Raw genomic sequence first — 14,542 nt, 5'->3', positions numbered from 1 at the left:
TGGTCACGTTCCATGACAGCGTGAAAGTCAATGTACGAGGCAGACAAACACAAGATCTTTCGACCAGAAGGCCCAGGAGCCAAGATATCACCTGGGCAGGCAGATTTCCCTCTCCTCACACAGCCTCATCTATCTGTGCATCGTGAAGCCGGGGCAAGTACCCAGTCAAAACGCGGAGACATGACGCCGTCTTCGCTAGAGAAAACACAGTAAAGACCGCGAAAATCCGGGGGCATCTTGGTGGTCTTAGTACACGGACTGAGTTCTGGGGGCAAACATGTCGTGTTTAGTAAACCCGTTGCCAAAGCTTATATTAAGAGTCTAGAACTGCACGGGAAGCGGAGCAACGTCCACGGACTGAGCGCAAATAAGCCCTAAAGGTACGGCCGTAGTGTGTTTCGCGATAACAACGAGCAACAGCAGAAAGATTAGCACGATACCACTAAAGACGCAAAGACGGGATCGAGATGAACAGCGAAGAAGGATAGATCTAAATTACTAATAAAGCGCACGCACAATCGCAGACGATGCTGCTTTCGCTGTGCTTTGCTTACCGCCGCCGTGACCGAAAACCAAACCGACCCAATCCGAGGGGTATTCGCAACGCTATGCTTTCTGAACTAAAAACAGGACACACAATTAAACTCTATCTACGGCATCCCAGTACAAAAACATAAAGCCAACAACCAAGGCCGAAGTAATACCCATCACGATCAAAACAACGTGATAACGGCCACAAACTTCCCCCAACGGAGGACGCGAACCCGGCAACGTGTTGTCGGAAGAATTGCGACGAGGAGAGGGTGGTGGAGGTGGAGGCGGAGCAGTTTGCGCTTCGACGTCAACAGCGCCGTCTTGCTGCTCAACCTCCCCATCTGCACCCACGTTCTCGAGCACACCGCCGGTAATCACCATTGCAGGTGGAGCACCAGGATCTGTAGGAGGTGGAATAGTGTCCGCGAATGTATGATAAGACTGCACGGCTGGACGAAGCGGAGTCCATGGTGTCGCCTTCCTGCGTGGTCGGCGTGAAGGCTTCAGTAAGTGCAGAAACGACTATGTCTTGCCCTTCTCATACTCCATGTCCGCATCCTGAAGCTCGGCTTCCAGCTGTGCGCGTGCCTCTGCATCTGGCGCTGGCGAGCTGGACGCACCTCGCGAACTCGCGGGTCGTGATGGCAGCAGCGTAAGGCTTTCGTTGGCGGCTTCGCTATTGTGTAACGACTTTTGGCGCTTAAGGGCGGGTTGTTCGCTATCGGATGCGGGCGCAGCGATTGCGAGGCCGAGCTGGTTTGCTTCGTCGGGATGTTCAGAGATCCATCGTTCGCGCCATCGCTCGCGCATCACATCGTATATGAACTGGAACTGTATCTTTGACTGAACCATGCCAGCTCGCTGGTCTCGGAGCATCTCGACAACTCTCAGTACAGGATCCTCGTCCTCTGGTACATCGTCCAAGGCACCCTCGTCAAGCTCCTGCATAAGCCAGTCGAGCGCAATGAAGGTGCCGCTGCGACCGATGCCTGCGCTGCAGTGAACGATGCGTGGGTTGATCGAGTTGTCTGTGTTCTTGGATCGCGATATGTCTACCAGCTTCAGCATGCCAGCGCGATCGTCGCCCTCTGGTACCGAGAAGTCCGGCCAGCCAGCGAAGAGCAGATGCCAGATCTTCCTCGACTCGCTGCCGTCATCCGTTGTCATATCGATTTCCCTCACTTGCGTCCTCGCCTCCTCATCTATTGTATACGACGCGAGGTGAAGGTTGTGTACGAAGCCGTCTTCGAATTCGTCGTGCTCGTTGATGCGCATGTCCGGACTCGAGGGCGATTGCGGGTAGTAAGGGTAGCATTTCTCTCGGTTCGCTTCGTGGGTCTGGGTCAGCATGACTATGACTGCGGGCGACTGATTCTCCTTCCATATCATGCGCCAGATATGCGACCAGCTGTCGGATTTGGGGCCTTGGGTCGCAATGTACTTGAGCGCCGTCCCAGACTTGGTGGTCTCGAGCAGTATTGGCGAGGCATTGATGTAATCGAAGTGGCCCTCTGGTACGTCAAGATGCACTCTGTTGGACTGGTATGGGTCGACGTTGATGTATCGGTTGCGGATGGCATAGTCTTCCCCAAAGCACCTTGCCCACTTGCCGGGCTCGTCAGGTCCAGTCCCCTGGGCCGTATCCCTTAGGCGCTCCATTTGCGCCATCTCCAAGCGATTCCATTTGGTATTGATGTCCTTGCTCTGCTTCAGGAAAGCGGGATAGGGAACTGCATCTTCGCCGTTTGCTTCGCTTGGGACGGGCGCAGTGGAGATGACGAGACTATTCGTGCTCACAGAGGGAGTGTTGGCGGCCGGGGTGTTGAGGGACGAGGTGGTGATTGATCGCGTGCTGTCCTTGCTACGGGAGCGCTTGGACGAGGTAGGCGAGATGGCATCGCCGGCTTGAGCCATGGCTGGGTCGGTCCTGATGAGGACGCCCTTGAGCTTCGCCTTGCGCCGGAGGGCGCGGAGTTTATGCAGCTTGAAGGAGTTGTTATGGGATTCCGGGAGCGATTCGGGTCCTGGCAGTGGAGGAGCAAGAAAGTTTGACGAGGGGATGGTGACGGGAGGCGGTTAGGTGCAGGCGTGGCGCGTCCAAGAAAGGAATAACGGGCTTGATAGTGGAGTGCCGCAGATGATATGCCTCCACTGACACGTGTGCGACTCGTGGGGGTCCGGGGCCTTGCCAGATTGATATCTAGCGATGGAGCAGCGTATAGCAATACGCTGGGCGACGATGCGCGGTTGTGCAGTGGCCGACCGAGGATGTTGACAAGCTGATGTCCAAGGCGATTCCGAGGCTGTTGTCGCGCGAGGAAGGCGACTGTAAGATTATCCAGCCAACGGCGTGCAGCGCCCAAGAACCAGGTTCCAGCGAGGCGTGTTCTAGATGAGGGGCTGTACGCGAGCGTGTAGTGGAGCAGCTGGCGGGGGTGCGCGGGCAGGTCGGAGCGTTGTCGAGCAGGCTGACAAGGCGGCCGACGTTATCCCAGCGATAGTAAGAAGATGTGATCACGGAAAAGAAGATGGGAGACTTGAGATGTTCAGAAACCAAACATTTGTACGTCACCAGAAGAAACAATCAATCAATGAAGCGAGGGTCCACATCAAACGTCAGGCGCGGTCGCGTCACAGGTGCAGGCAGGGCCAGTCCCGCTTGTGTCTAGTTGCTTCCGCTCGCCATTCCGAGGCTGCTCCATGATCCAGCACCGTTGCCACCACCCCTCCCCCAACGCAACGCCTGCACGCATCTGCTATCTCGCCGTAGCAGCTACCCGCGCTTGTGAATGCTTGATTGAACACACCATGGGTGCTCCCTGGTTCGCTCTCTTCGAGGTTTGTGCCATTCCCCGCCCAAACAGAGACATCAAGCTGACAGCTGGGCAAGGCTTGGGCCGTCGCAAAGGCACGTCGCCAATCCTCCCTATTCCCATGTCGCTACAGCTACTGACCCTTCAAAGCTCATCCGCTCCCCGGCATTCAACCGAGCCATCCAGAAGGCCTATCGCAAGATCAACAGGCTGCCCGACTTTGAACAGAAGAATGGCGGAGGCAGTACGTCTTGATGAACACCGCCTAGAAAATTAAGTACTGACTTCTCCAGGAACCGGCCCATCATCCCTCGACCACTTCAGAGATGAAGTGAAGAATCAGTTCCGCGAACTTACATGGCAAAAGCGCCCTCCGAAATGAGAACGCCTTCAATTCAAGACCGCTCCTCTCCTCTCAAACTATACGAAACGCGTTACGAATACATTGGACACCCCGCGACACGCGATACGCGACATCTGGCATCTGATTCGACATGAGACGGAAGTACAATGGTCGAAGAGCGTACGACAGGCACTACACACGAGTCACGCGAACGAAGATGCGTCTTCTGGGGCTAGAGGGCAAAACGACAAGACATGATTCCGTTGGACCTTCGGCTTCGCCAAGCATTCTCCCATGCCGAGCATGTTTTCCACCACACATCCCACCAGACCATTCTGGATTCACTTTGTCCTAGCTTGGTGAAGGAGACTACAAGCTTTCTCAGCAGATAGGACGAGACACAGGTCCCTTTCATATGGTGGCTGAGGCACGAACATGCGAGTTTCAACTCTCGATTCGGTGCCACTCTTGGATCCATCTGCTCTATGCCTGCTACTACCATATATTCTTTGGAAGCCATGGAAGCCAGGATTGTTCGTAGCACTCTCTCTACAATGCCACGCATTCTCACTCGACTCAAGTGTGCAACACATGTACGAAAACACAGCTCCCACACTGGGTGCTGCGATCGTGGCAGACATCTGTGATTGATGCATTACCGCATCGATACAATTCGCCGGATGCCATAGCCGTGAGCGCATCGCCACCTCAGATGTACTATCTTGCCAAGTGGATGTTGACCCATGAGGCCTATTTGTGACATACCTCTTCATGAATGCATTGTTACGTCATGCATGAATCACAACCATCTGCTTCTTATACCGTCACTTCATCCAACGTCAACTTACACAGCAATCGATTCACACAACCCAAACACTACAACATGCCTTCTGCAATAGTCACCGGAGCAACTGGTACGTACCAAAGTCACTCTATTCGGACCTATCCTCACCTGGCCTAGGCATCCTTGGCCGTGAGATTGTCTCCGAACTCAGCCAACACCGCCAACAATGGCCCACAATCCATGCTCTCTCGCGCAGCAAGAAGGAAGACTATGCCGACAATGTCATTCACAACCACATCGACTTACAATCTTCTCCCGATGAGATGGCCAACGATATCAAGAACGTGCGTGGCGAATACATCTTCTTCGCCGCCTACCTAGCCCAAGACAAAGAAGAAGACGCCTGGGAAGTCAACGGCCGCATGCTCTCCAACTTCCTCTCCGCCCTCGAGAAAACCGGCGCAGTCTCAGGTGTTAAGAGAATCATCCTAGTATGCGGTTGCAAGCAATACGGTGTGCACCTAGGCATGCCCAAACAGCCCATGACCGAATACCTACCCTGGCTGACCGACACATCGAAATGGCCCCCAAACTTCTACTACAACCAGCAAAACATCCTGCACGATTTCTGCACCAAGCACAACAAAGAGTGGGTAGCCACCTACCCCAACGACGTAATCGGCTTCGCTATGGGAAACTTCATGAATCTTTCTTCCGCCATCGCTCTCTACACCCTTGTATCTAAAGAGCTCTCAGGAAACGAAAGTCTCACGTTTCCCGGCTCACCCACCTTCTACACCATGTTCGACTCCTTCACCTCCTCCAAACTGCACGCCGAGTTCTGTGCCTGGGCGGCTCTGGAGCCGCGCGCTGCGAACCAGGCTTTCAACGTCGTCAACGGCGACGTGGAGAGCTGGCAGAACCTCTGGCCTAAAGTTGTTGAGTACTTTGGTGGGAGCGTTAAGCCCGATCAGTTTAAAGATGCGTATACAAGCGGTGGTGTGGGATCCAGCCTCATCAAGAAAGTCGTGGGCAAAGAGGACATGTCGAGTGCTATGGACATGGCGCCTCAGCCTCCCATTAGCGTTGTTGCAGATGAGATTGGGCTTCAAGGCACGCCGGCGCTTGAGAAGAATGTCGTGGAGCAGCATGTGGATTTGGTCAAGTGGTCGCAGCGGGCCGATGTCAAGGCTGCGTGGGAACGTCTTGCTGAGCGCGAAGGTTTGGACAAGAGTACTTTTGACAAGGCGACGTGGGCTTTCACCGGATTCGCACTGGGACGCAACTTTGATCTGGTGATTAGCATGAGCAAGGCAAGGGAGTATGGCTGGACGGGCTACAGAGATACTTGGGCAAGTCTGAGAGATGTGTTTGAGCAGATGAGGGGAGCTGGCTATTTGCCAAAGGCTTAATTGGAGATGCACTGCATAGTGTCTCTGATGATAGTCGCAATAAAGATGTTTGTGGTATACTTTTATTTTCCCCTTGCCTTGCTTTAATGGGTATATAAGCTCTACCGATTGTAACACCTTGCGTGGTTGAAATTCTAGAATACAGCACCTCCAATGATGAACACTCTCTCCTCTTCTCGTCGCACCCACTGAATGACCTTGTTCGCACTCTGTGCAAGCGCTGCTCTCGACGTATTTGCCGGCGCAACAGCATAAAGCTCAAACAGCGGTGTACTCCACGCTAACGCTATACACGTCGTGTTGGTTTCATGATGCACCTTAAGCGTCGACGGCTTGTTGTGCAGATTACTGTGAAGTTTATTGTACAGGTCGATCAATCTAGAGGAGACGATAGTGTCAGCAAGGCTTCTTGGTATGCATGTGGGGCAGTTGATTGCGAGATCACGTGCGAGGTGTGGGGATACGGACCGTCTCTTCTCCAGATCGCCCTCAAAGTAAGGTGTATAGCTCGGCATAGTAAACTGCACGTTACCCCTCGACTTGTACAGAAAGTGCCTCAGCGGACTGCCGGGCACAATGTCTGTACAAGTGGGACGGCCTTGCTGCACAGCTGTGCGTATAGCCTCAATGGACCCATTGCGTTGCAAGCTCTGCGGAAACACCCGTTAGCCCACGAAACATCTACCGAATGCATTGCTCTCTTGTTAAATGATCCTAGCCATATTGGAACCAAACGAACTGGACCATCGAAGGACCGAAAGGACGCGGTGACCGGGGCAAAGGGAAGGGAATGCGGAATCCGACCGGGAGGATGGGCTAGGACATCGGAGATGCTGACGTCCGAAGCCGAATCGCAAAGTTGCCCCGTGGGCCTCGTACGGGTATACATTTCGCGCTTACCGGCAATAAACCCATGAGAACCCATGGGAGAACACCGAGAATGAGCGAATTTCGCCTCCGAGCCCGTTCGAGCCCACATCGTTCGACGCATCAATCTTAAGGCACGGGACAACGTCCTGGGGCGGGAAACAGAGGCCATTTGACTAGCACTCCACGCGTCCTCACGTCTCATCCCGGTCCCCCGTGTATTAAGGAGACTTCGCAGTGGAATGTAAAGAAACTGTGAGCTTACCTCGACTAAATCATCCCTCATACGTCTAAGCTCAAAGAAGCTTTCCTTCTCCGCACTGATCAGGAGGACCGCGACTTCGTCGTCGGCTCCATCGCTCGTGCGAGGCCGCTCTTGCATTTGCTCCGTTGGATGTTCGAGATTGAGGAAGCTTACGTACATGTACAAGTAGCCGGTGTTGTTGAACCCTGGCAAGCATAGTGGGATCCAGTTTTCTCCACCCCCAGCCTTGACGCTACCGGCTTCGAAGAGCATGTTGAAGATCAGGTGCAGGTCACCAGGATGCAGACTATGCTTCTTGGGCCGGACGACGGACACGAGCTTCCCGGATGCGACGAGAAGACCGTAGAGCAGATTCTCGGAGCGGGTCTTCAAGAGTGTGTTGTTGATGGTGGTGCGATGCGACTTGCGGAGCTTGAGGCACTCGAGAGCGGAGAGCAGTGTCGATGGTGAGCCTCTTGTGAAGCCATCTGCAAGCGCTGATAGTAGTGTCTCTGTTCCCTGCAGCGGTCTGCGAAGATCGTAGTTTGCACGCGCAGCAAACATGCGCTCCATACTAGGGAGGGTCAGAGTGGATAGGATCTGCATATAGAGTGCCTCCAGCTGTGAGCGAAGCTGAGAGTCGCTCTCTGGTAAGCGCGTGATGGCTACCAGATTCAGCGGACCCTTGGACATGACGACAAAGCGTACGTCTCCTGCCGTGAATCCTCTCAATATATCGTTGGTGGACTGGTAAAAGGATATGATGGTCTGCACGACACCAATGTAGTTCGTGATGAGCTGGTCGTCGCCATGTCGGCTGTAGATGGGCTTGCCAGCACTCGAGAGGATGAGGAAATGCTTCAGTTTTGCGCGCCACTGGTGCATAACGGCTTCTATTGACTACATCAGCGAGGGCTACCTCTAGGTACATGCCGCGTGTCTGACCTTCATTCGACCCGTCCAAGGCCATCTCGTCGACCTCATCGAACTCGCGACGAAAAGCCTCCTCAAAGTATGGGTCTGGCGGAAACATGCTTTGCGCTTCGGCATCGACGAACTTGTGGCCCAGCGTCCTGAGCAGTGACTTCTCTTGCTCGGACTTCTCTGCCTGGCCCATGACTTCGCCCAGGAGGCTCTCCTGATAGCCTGCCGCCTCTATTGTCGGCGCATAGCTGCGTACACTCGCGCCGTCGTCGGCATCGCTGAGGTTGTGAGCGCCTAGGCTTGCGCCCAAGACGTCACGTGTCTTGGGTCCCGAGGACGTGGGCGACTCATCTTTCGCGTCGGTCGCGAACGCCTGTGTCCGCGCTACAGACAGCTGTGTGGTGGCTTTGGAGAGGAGTTGGGGTCTCCCAGCGGCCGTAGAGTGCGACGTCGAGGGTCGCGAGAGTAGACCGAGGGCGGGTCGGGGTGGCAGCGGCGGAGGGGTTTCTTCTTTGGTCGCCACGGAGCTTGCAGACGTGCTGCGCGAGAAGTTCCGTATTATGCTGAGGGTCGGATTGGCAAAGTCCTGCTGCTCAATCGGCTCCCCGGTAATCGACTTGGCCGACGCATTGCTGCTCTTCTGCGTGGGTGTGGTGGGCGAGCTGGGTCCCTCAGAGATCGGCGTCTGGGGCTCAGCATTCCCAGTCTCGGCCATCAAGACAGCGGGCGAGGGTCATCTAGACAGCGGCGTCGTGTTTACTATGGCATGGCGCGTCAACAGAGGCGTGCATGTCGCGAAGCTCCGTGATCGTGACGCTTATCCATGTAATCCAACGCGCTTGGGCCAATGACGTGGCTGCCCTATCATCGACACTGCACCACTGCATGATCGACTCGCGCTGACCCCGTCTCGCTTCTGCAAAGACATGGGCATGACATGCGCGCAGGAATCCTATTCCTAGCATATGGACACCTCACACTGGTGCGCGTTGCTCACCGGACCCCACAAATAGCTCCCATCCGCCCGTCTCACCTACCTACCCTCCGCTACACGCACAGTTACTTCACCGACAACATCAAGACTTCACAACTTCCATCCTGTTTCTCGCCACGCGCAATCGAGCGCTGACGCATTCTCGCCTCGTCTCGTACTCAGCTGTGCCAGCATAGCTTACTATTCTTAGCTTAACTAGGCGTACAGCATTTCCTCATCCGGTATCTCATAGGGCTCGTACAAAGTGTGGTTGGCATCTCAGGCGTAGTGAGAGTAGCGGTATGCATGATGACCTATTATCAGCCTCGTGTTTGGGCGACTTGACGAAAAAGTAAACCAAGTGAGCCAGATCAGAGAGCATCACGCGCCTTCCGCAGTACGGTCTGGGCAGCACGGTGTATTACAGCAAAGGAGTTCTCAGTTTGGTCAAAGCCATCGGACCTCACTCTCGCAAGCAGATTCCCCCAATAGTCCACACTGGCGCCGGTACTATGTATCGAAGTCCGAATCGACCGATGCCACACCTCTCAACGACAGACAACGTAACGACCATCAACTATACTCTGGAGTGGCCTCATTTCGAGAACCCCAGCAACACCACCTTTGCCGGACAAACACAAATCGACATTTGTCGGTGTCCAAGATTTGATCTTCCCTCGCGAGACAGCAGAGAGCCGGGCCACATCTACACTCGAAGCAAATGCGTCGGCCCCGAAGTCCGCTTCAAAACGAGAAAAGAAGAGCTATGGGTGCTCCAATCCGCCCATGGACCAGTCAACATGTTGCGACCGGCAACAAAAGAAGAAAAGGAGCGCCGCAACCAAGTCCATGAAGATGCCGAGCCGACAGTATACGAACGCCGCAACTTCCTTTTCCTAACCGGCCCATGCCCACGCGGACGGTACCAAGCGTTTGCGACTCAAAAGTGGTTAGAGAGTATCGGTCCATCTGCTCGCCAACACGTTACAAGTCTATCTCTTCTCGTGCAGCCCTACGAAGAAGACTGTTCAGCACAGGCTACCCAAAGAGCATTTGCCGAGCTGGCCAATTACATTCTGGAGCACTTGACCGGATTCAAGACGCTGTGTCTCAACATATGGGATGATGAGATGAGCCTCTGGGGTGCGGCGAGCGAGTTCAGCATCCTTCTACACAGAGATGATGTAAAGATCATAGTGGGGTGTATTCTGTGGAGCGGTGAGACAAGAGAATACAGCAATGCTAGAGCATTCTTTGAGGCTATGACTACACCGCCACACACGAAAAATACGCGGCCACTCAACAATCAAATAATGGGCGATGACAATGGGGAGGATAGCGCGGATGAGCAAGAAGAGGCTCAGGAAGATTTGTCCGATGGACTCGGCACAACAGAGGATGAGATAAGGAATGACGGAGAGCCCAAAGAGACGTCAGTATCTTCACCAAGTCTCAAATCCGACACTGAAGATGAGATTGGATCTGAAGATGATTGGACCGACGCAGCTATGAGTCCTATGGAAACTGAGAAAGATTGGCAGATACTATAAACACTCTTTGAGTATGACATTAGTTGCTGTGATGTAGCAGGTAGAAACATGCCGGGTGAAATCCATCGTTACCTTTGGTGCTTGGGCAGCACTGACGCAGGGAAGGCATGTATCATGCACCTTGAGAATGCACGAAGAAGAACCCACAATACAGACGAGGTAGGCATCTATTTTGAACTGCTACCAGAGCTTTCCATTTGACTTTGCACTTTCGTCTCACAAGGCATTCGGCATCCCTGCCTCAAGACGTAAGCCTGAACATCGGATGATCGTCACCCAGATTGTCAGCATCCACCTCTTGCAGTCTTCCATCCCTCTCGCCCCTCTCCCTCTTTGCATTCTCCCATTTGACCAAGAACAAAAGTCCGGTGCAAGCCGCAGCACAAATCCACAACAAACCCAGACTGGTCCCATATCCCGTCCGAAACCCTGGCAGTTCGCTCTCTAGAAAGATGTTACTCGCCACGACACCTCCCAGGTTACCGAATCCAACTTGCATAGCAGAGCTGACCGAGCGCTTGTAGTGTCCAGACACCAGATTTGACATCCAGGCGAGCACGATGGGTTGAGTAATGAAACCGCCAGGTGTGACGAGAAAGAGGGCAAAGTACTTTACGCCAGCTGGGAGGTTCTCTTGGGCGAGAAGCATGATGTAACCAATCGATGCGACGACGAGTCCGAACATGCAAAACCAATAGCGATGGCGCATGCGATCGCTCAGCCAGGCGGCTGCGACGGCTGCAATGGTTGCCACGATGAATATAGGTATCGAGCGTACTTGGGCGGCGGAAGATGTGTACCCGAGTCCTTTGACGATAGTTGGAGTGAAGATGGAACCAGCAGTGCCGGTATTGACGACTCCTAGTACGTGGAAGCGTATGGTCAGCACGTATCCTACTGTAGATGCTCGGAAGTGAGATAGCACTGAGAATACTCACCAAAGTAGGCAAGAGTCCCCAGATAGATCTTAGGATCTGAAAAGATTCGCTTCGCAGCCTTCTTGTCCAATCTGTCCATGACAGCATCACCCGTGTCGGCGTTGAGGCGTGCTAGGAGAAGGGTTTTTTCTTCCATGTTCAAGAATCCTGCTTTCTCGGGCCACCCAGGTATCCAGAAATACATGATGACACCGAATGCAACGGTGACGGCACCCTCGATGATGAAGATCCAGCGCCTGATTAGTTCATAAAGTCAGTGTTTGTTCCGTATGCAACGTTAATGAGGTGTAGTTACCATCCTCCGTAGCCTGCGATGCCGTCCATCTTGGCGATAGCGAATGCAAGGAGCTACGAGAGGTTAGTACGAACTTCCGATTAGGATATGTATACTTACGCCACCGAATGCTCCTGCGATGATGCTCGCGCTGAAGAAGAGGGTGATGCGCCACTGAAGCTCGTAACGCTTGTAGTACATCGAGATCAGGTACAGGCATCCAGGAAACAAACCTGAATGTTGGTTTGTGAAGTCAGTAAATGTTGCACCTGCGATTCGTACATGGACAATACTAACCAGCTTCGAAAAGACCTAGCAGAAGGCGCATCGCTAGTAGACCGCCAAAGTTGGTGATAAGGCCCATTCCGACTGTCGAAAGGCCTGAGGCTCGTTAGCATGGCACTCACATGTCAATTTGCGCGACTAACCCCAGCATATCATGATCAGGCTAAGCCATGTCGAAGGCTTCATCTTTTTCAGGATGAGATTTGACGGTACCTCAAAGAGGACATAAGGGACGAAGAATATCGATAAAGCGAGGTTGTAACGATAGGCCAACGGGCCTGTCATGTTCAAGTCCTCGGTCAAACCTTGGATCTTCGCATTGCCTATGTTCTATTAGCTCATAAATATGCTACTAGAGTAGCAGCAACATACCAATGTTGACACGGTCCAAAAAGGCTAGGAGAAATAGAACAAAGAGAGGCGGAAGAACGCGAAGGTCGCATTTCCGAAGGAGCTTCTTCTCAGCGTACGGGTCGATATGAGTTCCGTATGTATCGTTAAGCACCACGGTCTTATCGTCTGGCACACTCGATGTTTTCATTGTCGGATTCTCCATGGCCGATGTAAGAGTGACGACGACGCTTAATGGGAGTCTGGGCTACAGGATATATAGAGCACGGCGATTGCTGGGATCTAGTCGCCCCAAAGCTGCAGCATATTGCTACCTCAGTAAGGGTTGATGAGGCGTGATTAATAGTAGCCAATTAAACGATATCGTCATTCATCGGCGTGCACACCCGCTGGACGGGCACGGTTCCGCGTTCTGGGGAAGCCTGCGGGATAGTGGAATAGTGCCGCACGTTTTCCGCTGATCGACAAAGAATATGGGACGGCTTGGGACAGTGGTGACTAGCCTTACATGGCTTGAGACGTTGGTACCCAGGTGAGGCTGGGTAAAAAGCAACCTTGGAAGGCAGCGACAAAGTGTAGACATCAGGTACGAGGGTGCGATACGGCAACGCCGCCTTCTACACTCAATAACTATGCACTGCTCTTTCCTGAACATCCAAGACGTACTAAATTGCGTGTTGAAACTAAATATGCGTGTACCGGATCTGCCACGAAGAGAGTAGTTTCGCAAACGACGCCTATCTCGAGGGAGTACATCGCTTTAGATGACAAGCCATCCTTCCCAAATGAAAAGTGCCGACGTCGAAGGGTACTTGTAATGACCGATTTTAAAGAAGCAGTCAGGAATGAGGGCGGTGCCAAGTGACAGTGACGCCATCCGGTGAGGATTAAGTTGCCATTGAAACTTAAAAACGCAAGCACGACCGGAACTCCAGGAAGTGTGTATGCGAGCTCGGGAGATATCGACATCATCGCACCGAATTTAGGAAAGAGATGAAACACGTGTTGGAAGTAAGCACATTCGAAGTCTACATCACCTCAAGATGTTGTAGACTCTTGGTCTTATATTAACGTAGGCTGCAGCCCAATTCCTCGGCTTCCCCTTGTGTAAGGTGATGCCAGAATGCTGGTCATGAACTCCGTTGTGCGCGCGAAAGTCGTGTCGGCAAACCATGCGAGGATGATGCAACAATGGAGCAAACAGCGATATCGCGAGCCACTCTCTAGAATCCTTGATTGATTTTCGAATGTTACCTGAGAGGACTGAAGACATGGTGATGTTGTGATGCCCACCTGGTGTTGCCGGTGCACAAGCCTCGTCACGCTACCACTAGCGCGAAATCCCGCTCGCTTACGAGCTGCACCACACCTGGGCACAGCAAATTCGTTCCCCGACATCAGCTCTTCGACAATACCACACAGCCAAATCGACATCCACAACCGTCGCCATGGCCAGTACGTTGACGGTAGCTCACGACTTACATGGCTAGAATACTAACGGAGCTGCGCAGAATCCAAGAACTCGTCCCAGCACAACCAGTCCAAGAAGAACCACCGTAACGGGTACGCATCACCCTCCATCGCACGCGCCATCATCCCGCAGATGAAGCATCTACAACGCGAAGAACTATGGATGCCTAGATGAGAACAAAAGCTGATGCAATGGCAATACAGTATCAAGAAGCCCAAGACCCACCGTTACCCCTCGCTCAAGGGAACCGACCCCAAGTTCAGGAGGAACCACAGGCATGCTCTTCACGGCACCATGCGCGCTCTGGTGCGTACCGACGCTTCACCATCCCGCGAGAACACGGCCCACTAACAAACACACAGAAGGAGGTCAAGGAGGGCAAGCGCGACTCGGCATAAAGGACGATACGATCACGAGCGAGCGACGATGGCGGGTTTCGATTCCTTTATGAGACATCTGGTCGGCGTCAATGGCATTCGGACTTTCTATGACAGCTTCGAACTCGAGGGATTGGAGCGCGCGGCTTCACGCCTACTGCAGGCATGAAATGCGGCAATGAAACAAGTCGAAAAGTCAGGTCGGTTCCACCAGCGCGCGACTGTCCAAGTGATGTGTTAGGCTGTTCGATCGTTCGCAACGAGAATAGGTAAGTCAGAGAGAAGAACGAGGTGCAAACCTCAACCCAGCCATTAGTGTGTACAGCAACAGAGCTCTTCCATGCTCGACCTGCTGAAGGAAAATCTATCGTGGCAAGAACAAGCACCCCCATCATTACCAAA

General features: G+C 53.3%; 6 protein-coding genes across 6 annotated transcripts; 3 read left to right on the top strand and 3 right to left on the bottom strand.

Annotated features, from left to right (window-relative positions):
* Nucleotides 1-1,056: 1,056 nt before the first annotated feature.
* Nucleotides 1,057-2,448, bottom strand: J4E90_000621 (uncharacterized protein; the record flags this gene model as incomplete). The annotated part of the gene is made up of 1 exon (XM_051430217.1): nucleotides 1,057-2,448. The coding sequence occupies one exon, from the start codon at nucleotides 2,446-2,448 to the stop codon at nucleotides 1,057-1,059; it is 1,392 nt and encodes a 463-aa protein (XP_051295704.1).
* An 894-nt stretch (nucleotides 2,449-3,342) lies between these two features.
* J4E90_000620 (uncharacterized protein) lies at nucleotides 3,343-3,729 on the top strand (the record flags this gene model as incomplete). The annotated part of the gene is made up of 3 exons (XM_051430216.1): nucleotides 3,343-3,372; nucleotides 3,498-3,591; nucleotides 3,641-3,729. 3 exons carry the CDS (start codon nucleotides 3,343-3,345, stop codon nucleotides 3,727-3,729), a joined length of 213 nt encoding a protein of 70 aa, XP_051295703.1.
* An 844-nt stretch (nucleotides 3,730-4,573) lies between these two features.
* Nucleotides 4,574-5,886, top strand: J4E90_000619 (uncharacterized protein; the record flags this gene model as incomplete). The annotated part of the gene is made up of 2 exons (XM_051430215.1): nucleotides 4,574-4,604; nucleotides 4,652-5,886. The coding sequence occupies 2 exons, from the start codon at nucleotides 4,574-4,576 to the stop codon at nucleotides 5,884-5,886; spliced, it is 1,266 nt and encodes a 421-aa protein (XP_051295702.1).
* A 134-nt stretch (nucleotides 5,887-6,020) lies between these two features.
* MON1 (Vacuolar fusion protein mon1) lies at nucleotides 6,021-8,636 on the bottom strand (the record flags this gene model as incomplete). The annotated part of the gene is made up of 4 exons (XM_051430214.1): nucleotides 6,021-6,264; nucleotides 6,355-6,536; nucleotides 7,019-7,890; nucleotides 7,943-8,636. 4 exons carry the CDS (start codon nucleotides 8,634-8,636, stop codon nucleotides 6,021-6,023), a joined length of 1,992 nt encoding a protein of 663 aa, XP_051295701.1.
* A 1,024-nt stretch (nucleotides 8,637-9,660) lies between these two features.
* J4E90_000617 (uncharacterized protein) lies at nucleotides 9,661-10,444 on the top strand (the record flags this gene model as incomplete). The annotated part of the gene is made up of 2 exons (XM_051430213.1): nucleotides 9,661-9,664; nucleotides 9,690-10,444. The coding sequence occupies 2 exons, from the start codon at nucleotides 9,661-9,663 to the stop codon at nucleotides 10,442-10,444; spliced, it is 759 nt and encodes a 252-aa protein (XP_051295700.1).
* Nucleotides 10,445-10,685: 241 nt separating this feature from the next.
* Nucleotides 10,686-12,497, bottom strand: J4E90_000616 (uncharacterized protein; the record flags this gene model as incomplete). Its single annotated transcript, XM_051430212.1, has 7 exons — nucleotides 10,686-11,305; nucleotides 11,383-11,618; nucleotides 11,678-11,730; nucleotides 11,777-11,889; nucleotides 11,954-12,037; nucleotides 12,085-12,264; nucleotides 12,314-12,497. The coding sequence occupies 7 exons, from the start codon at nucleotides 12,495-12,497 to the stop codon at nucleotides 10,686-10,688; spliced, it is 1,470 nt and encodes a 489-aa protein (XP_051295699.1).
* Nucleotides 12,498-14,542: the final 2,045 nt, after the last annotated feature.

The sequence above is a fragment of the Alternaria incomplexa genome (assembly GCF_024043165.1).
Source record: "Alternaria incomplexa strain BMP 0042 chromosome Unknown scaffold_1, whole genome shotgun sequence".
NCBI lineage: Eukaryota > Fungi > Ascomycota > Dothideomycetes > Pleosporales > Pleosporaceae > Alternaria > Alternaria incomplexa.
This window is presented reverse-complemented; position numbering and strand designations above follow the sequence as displayed.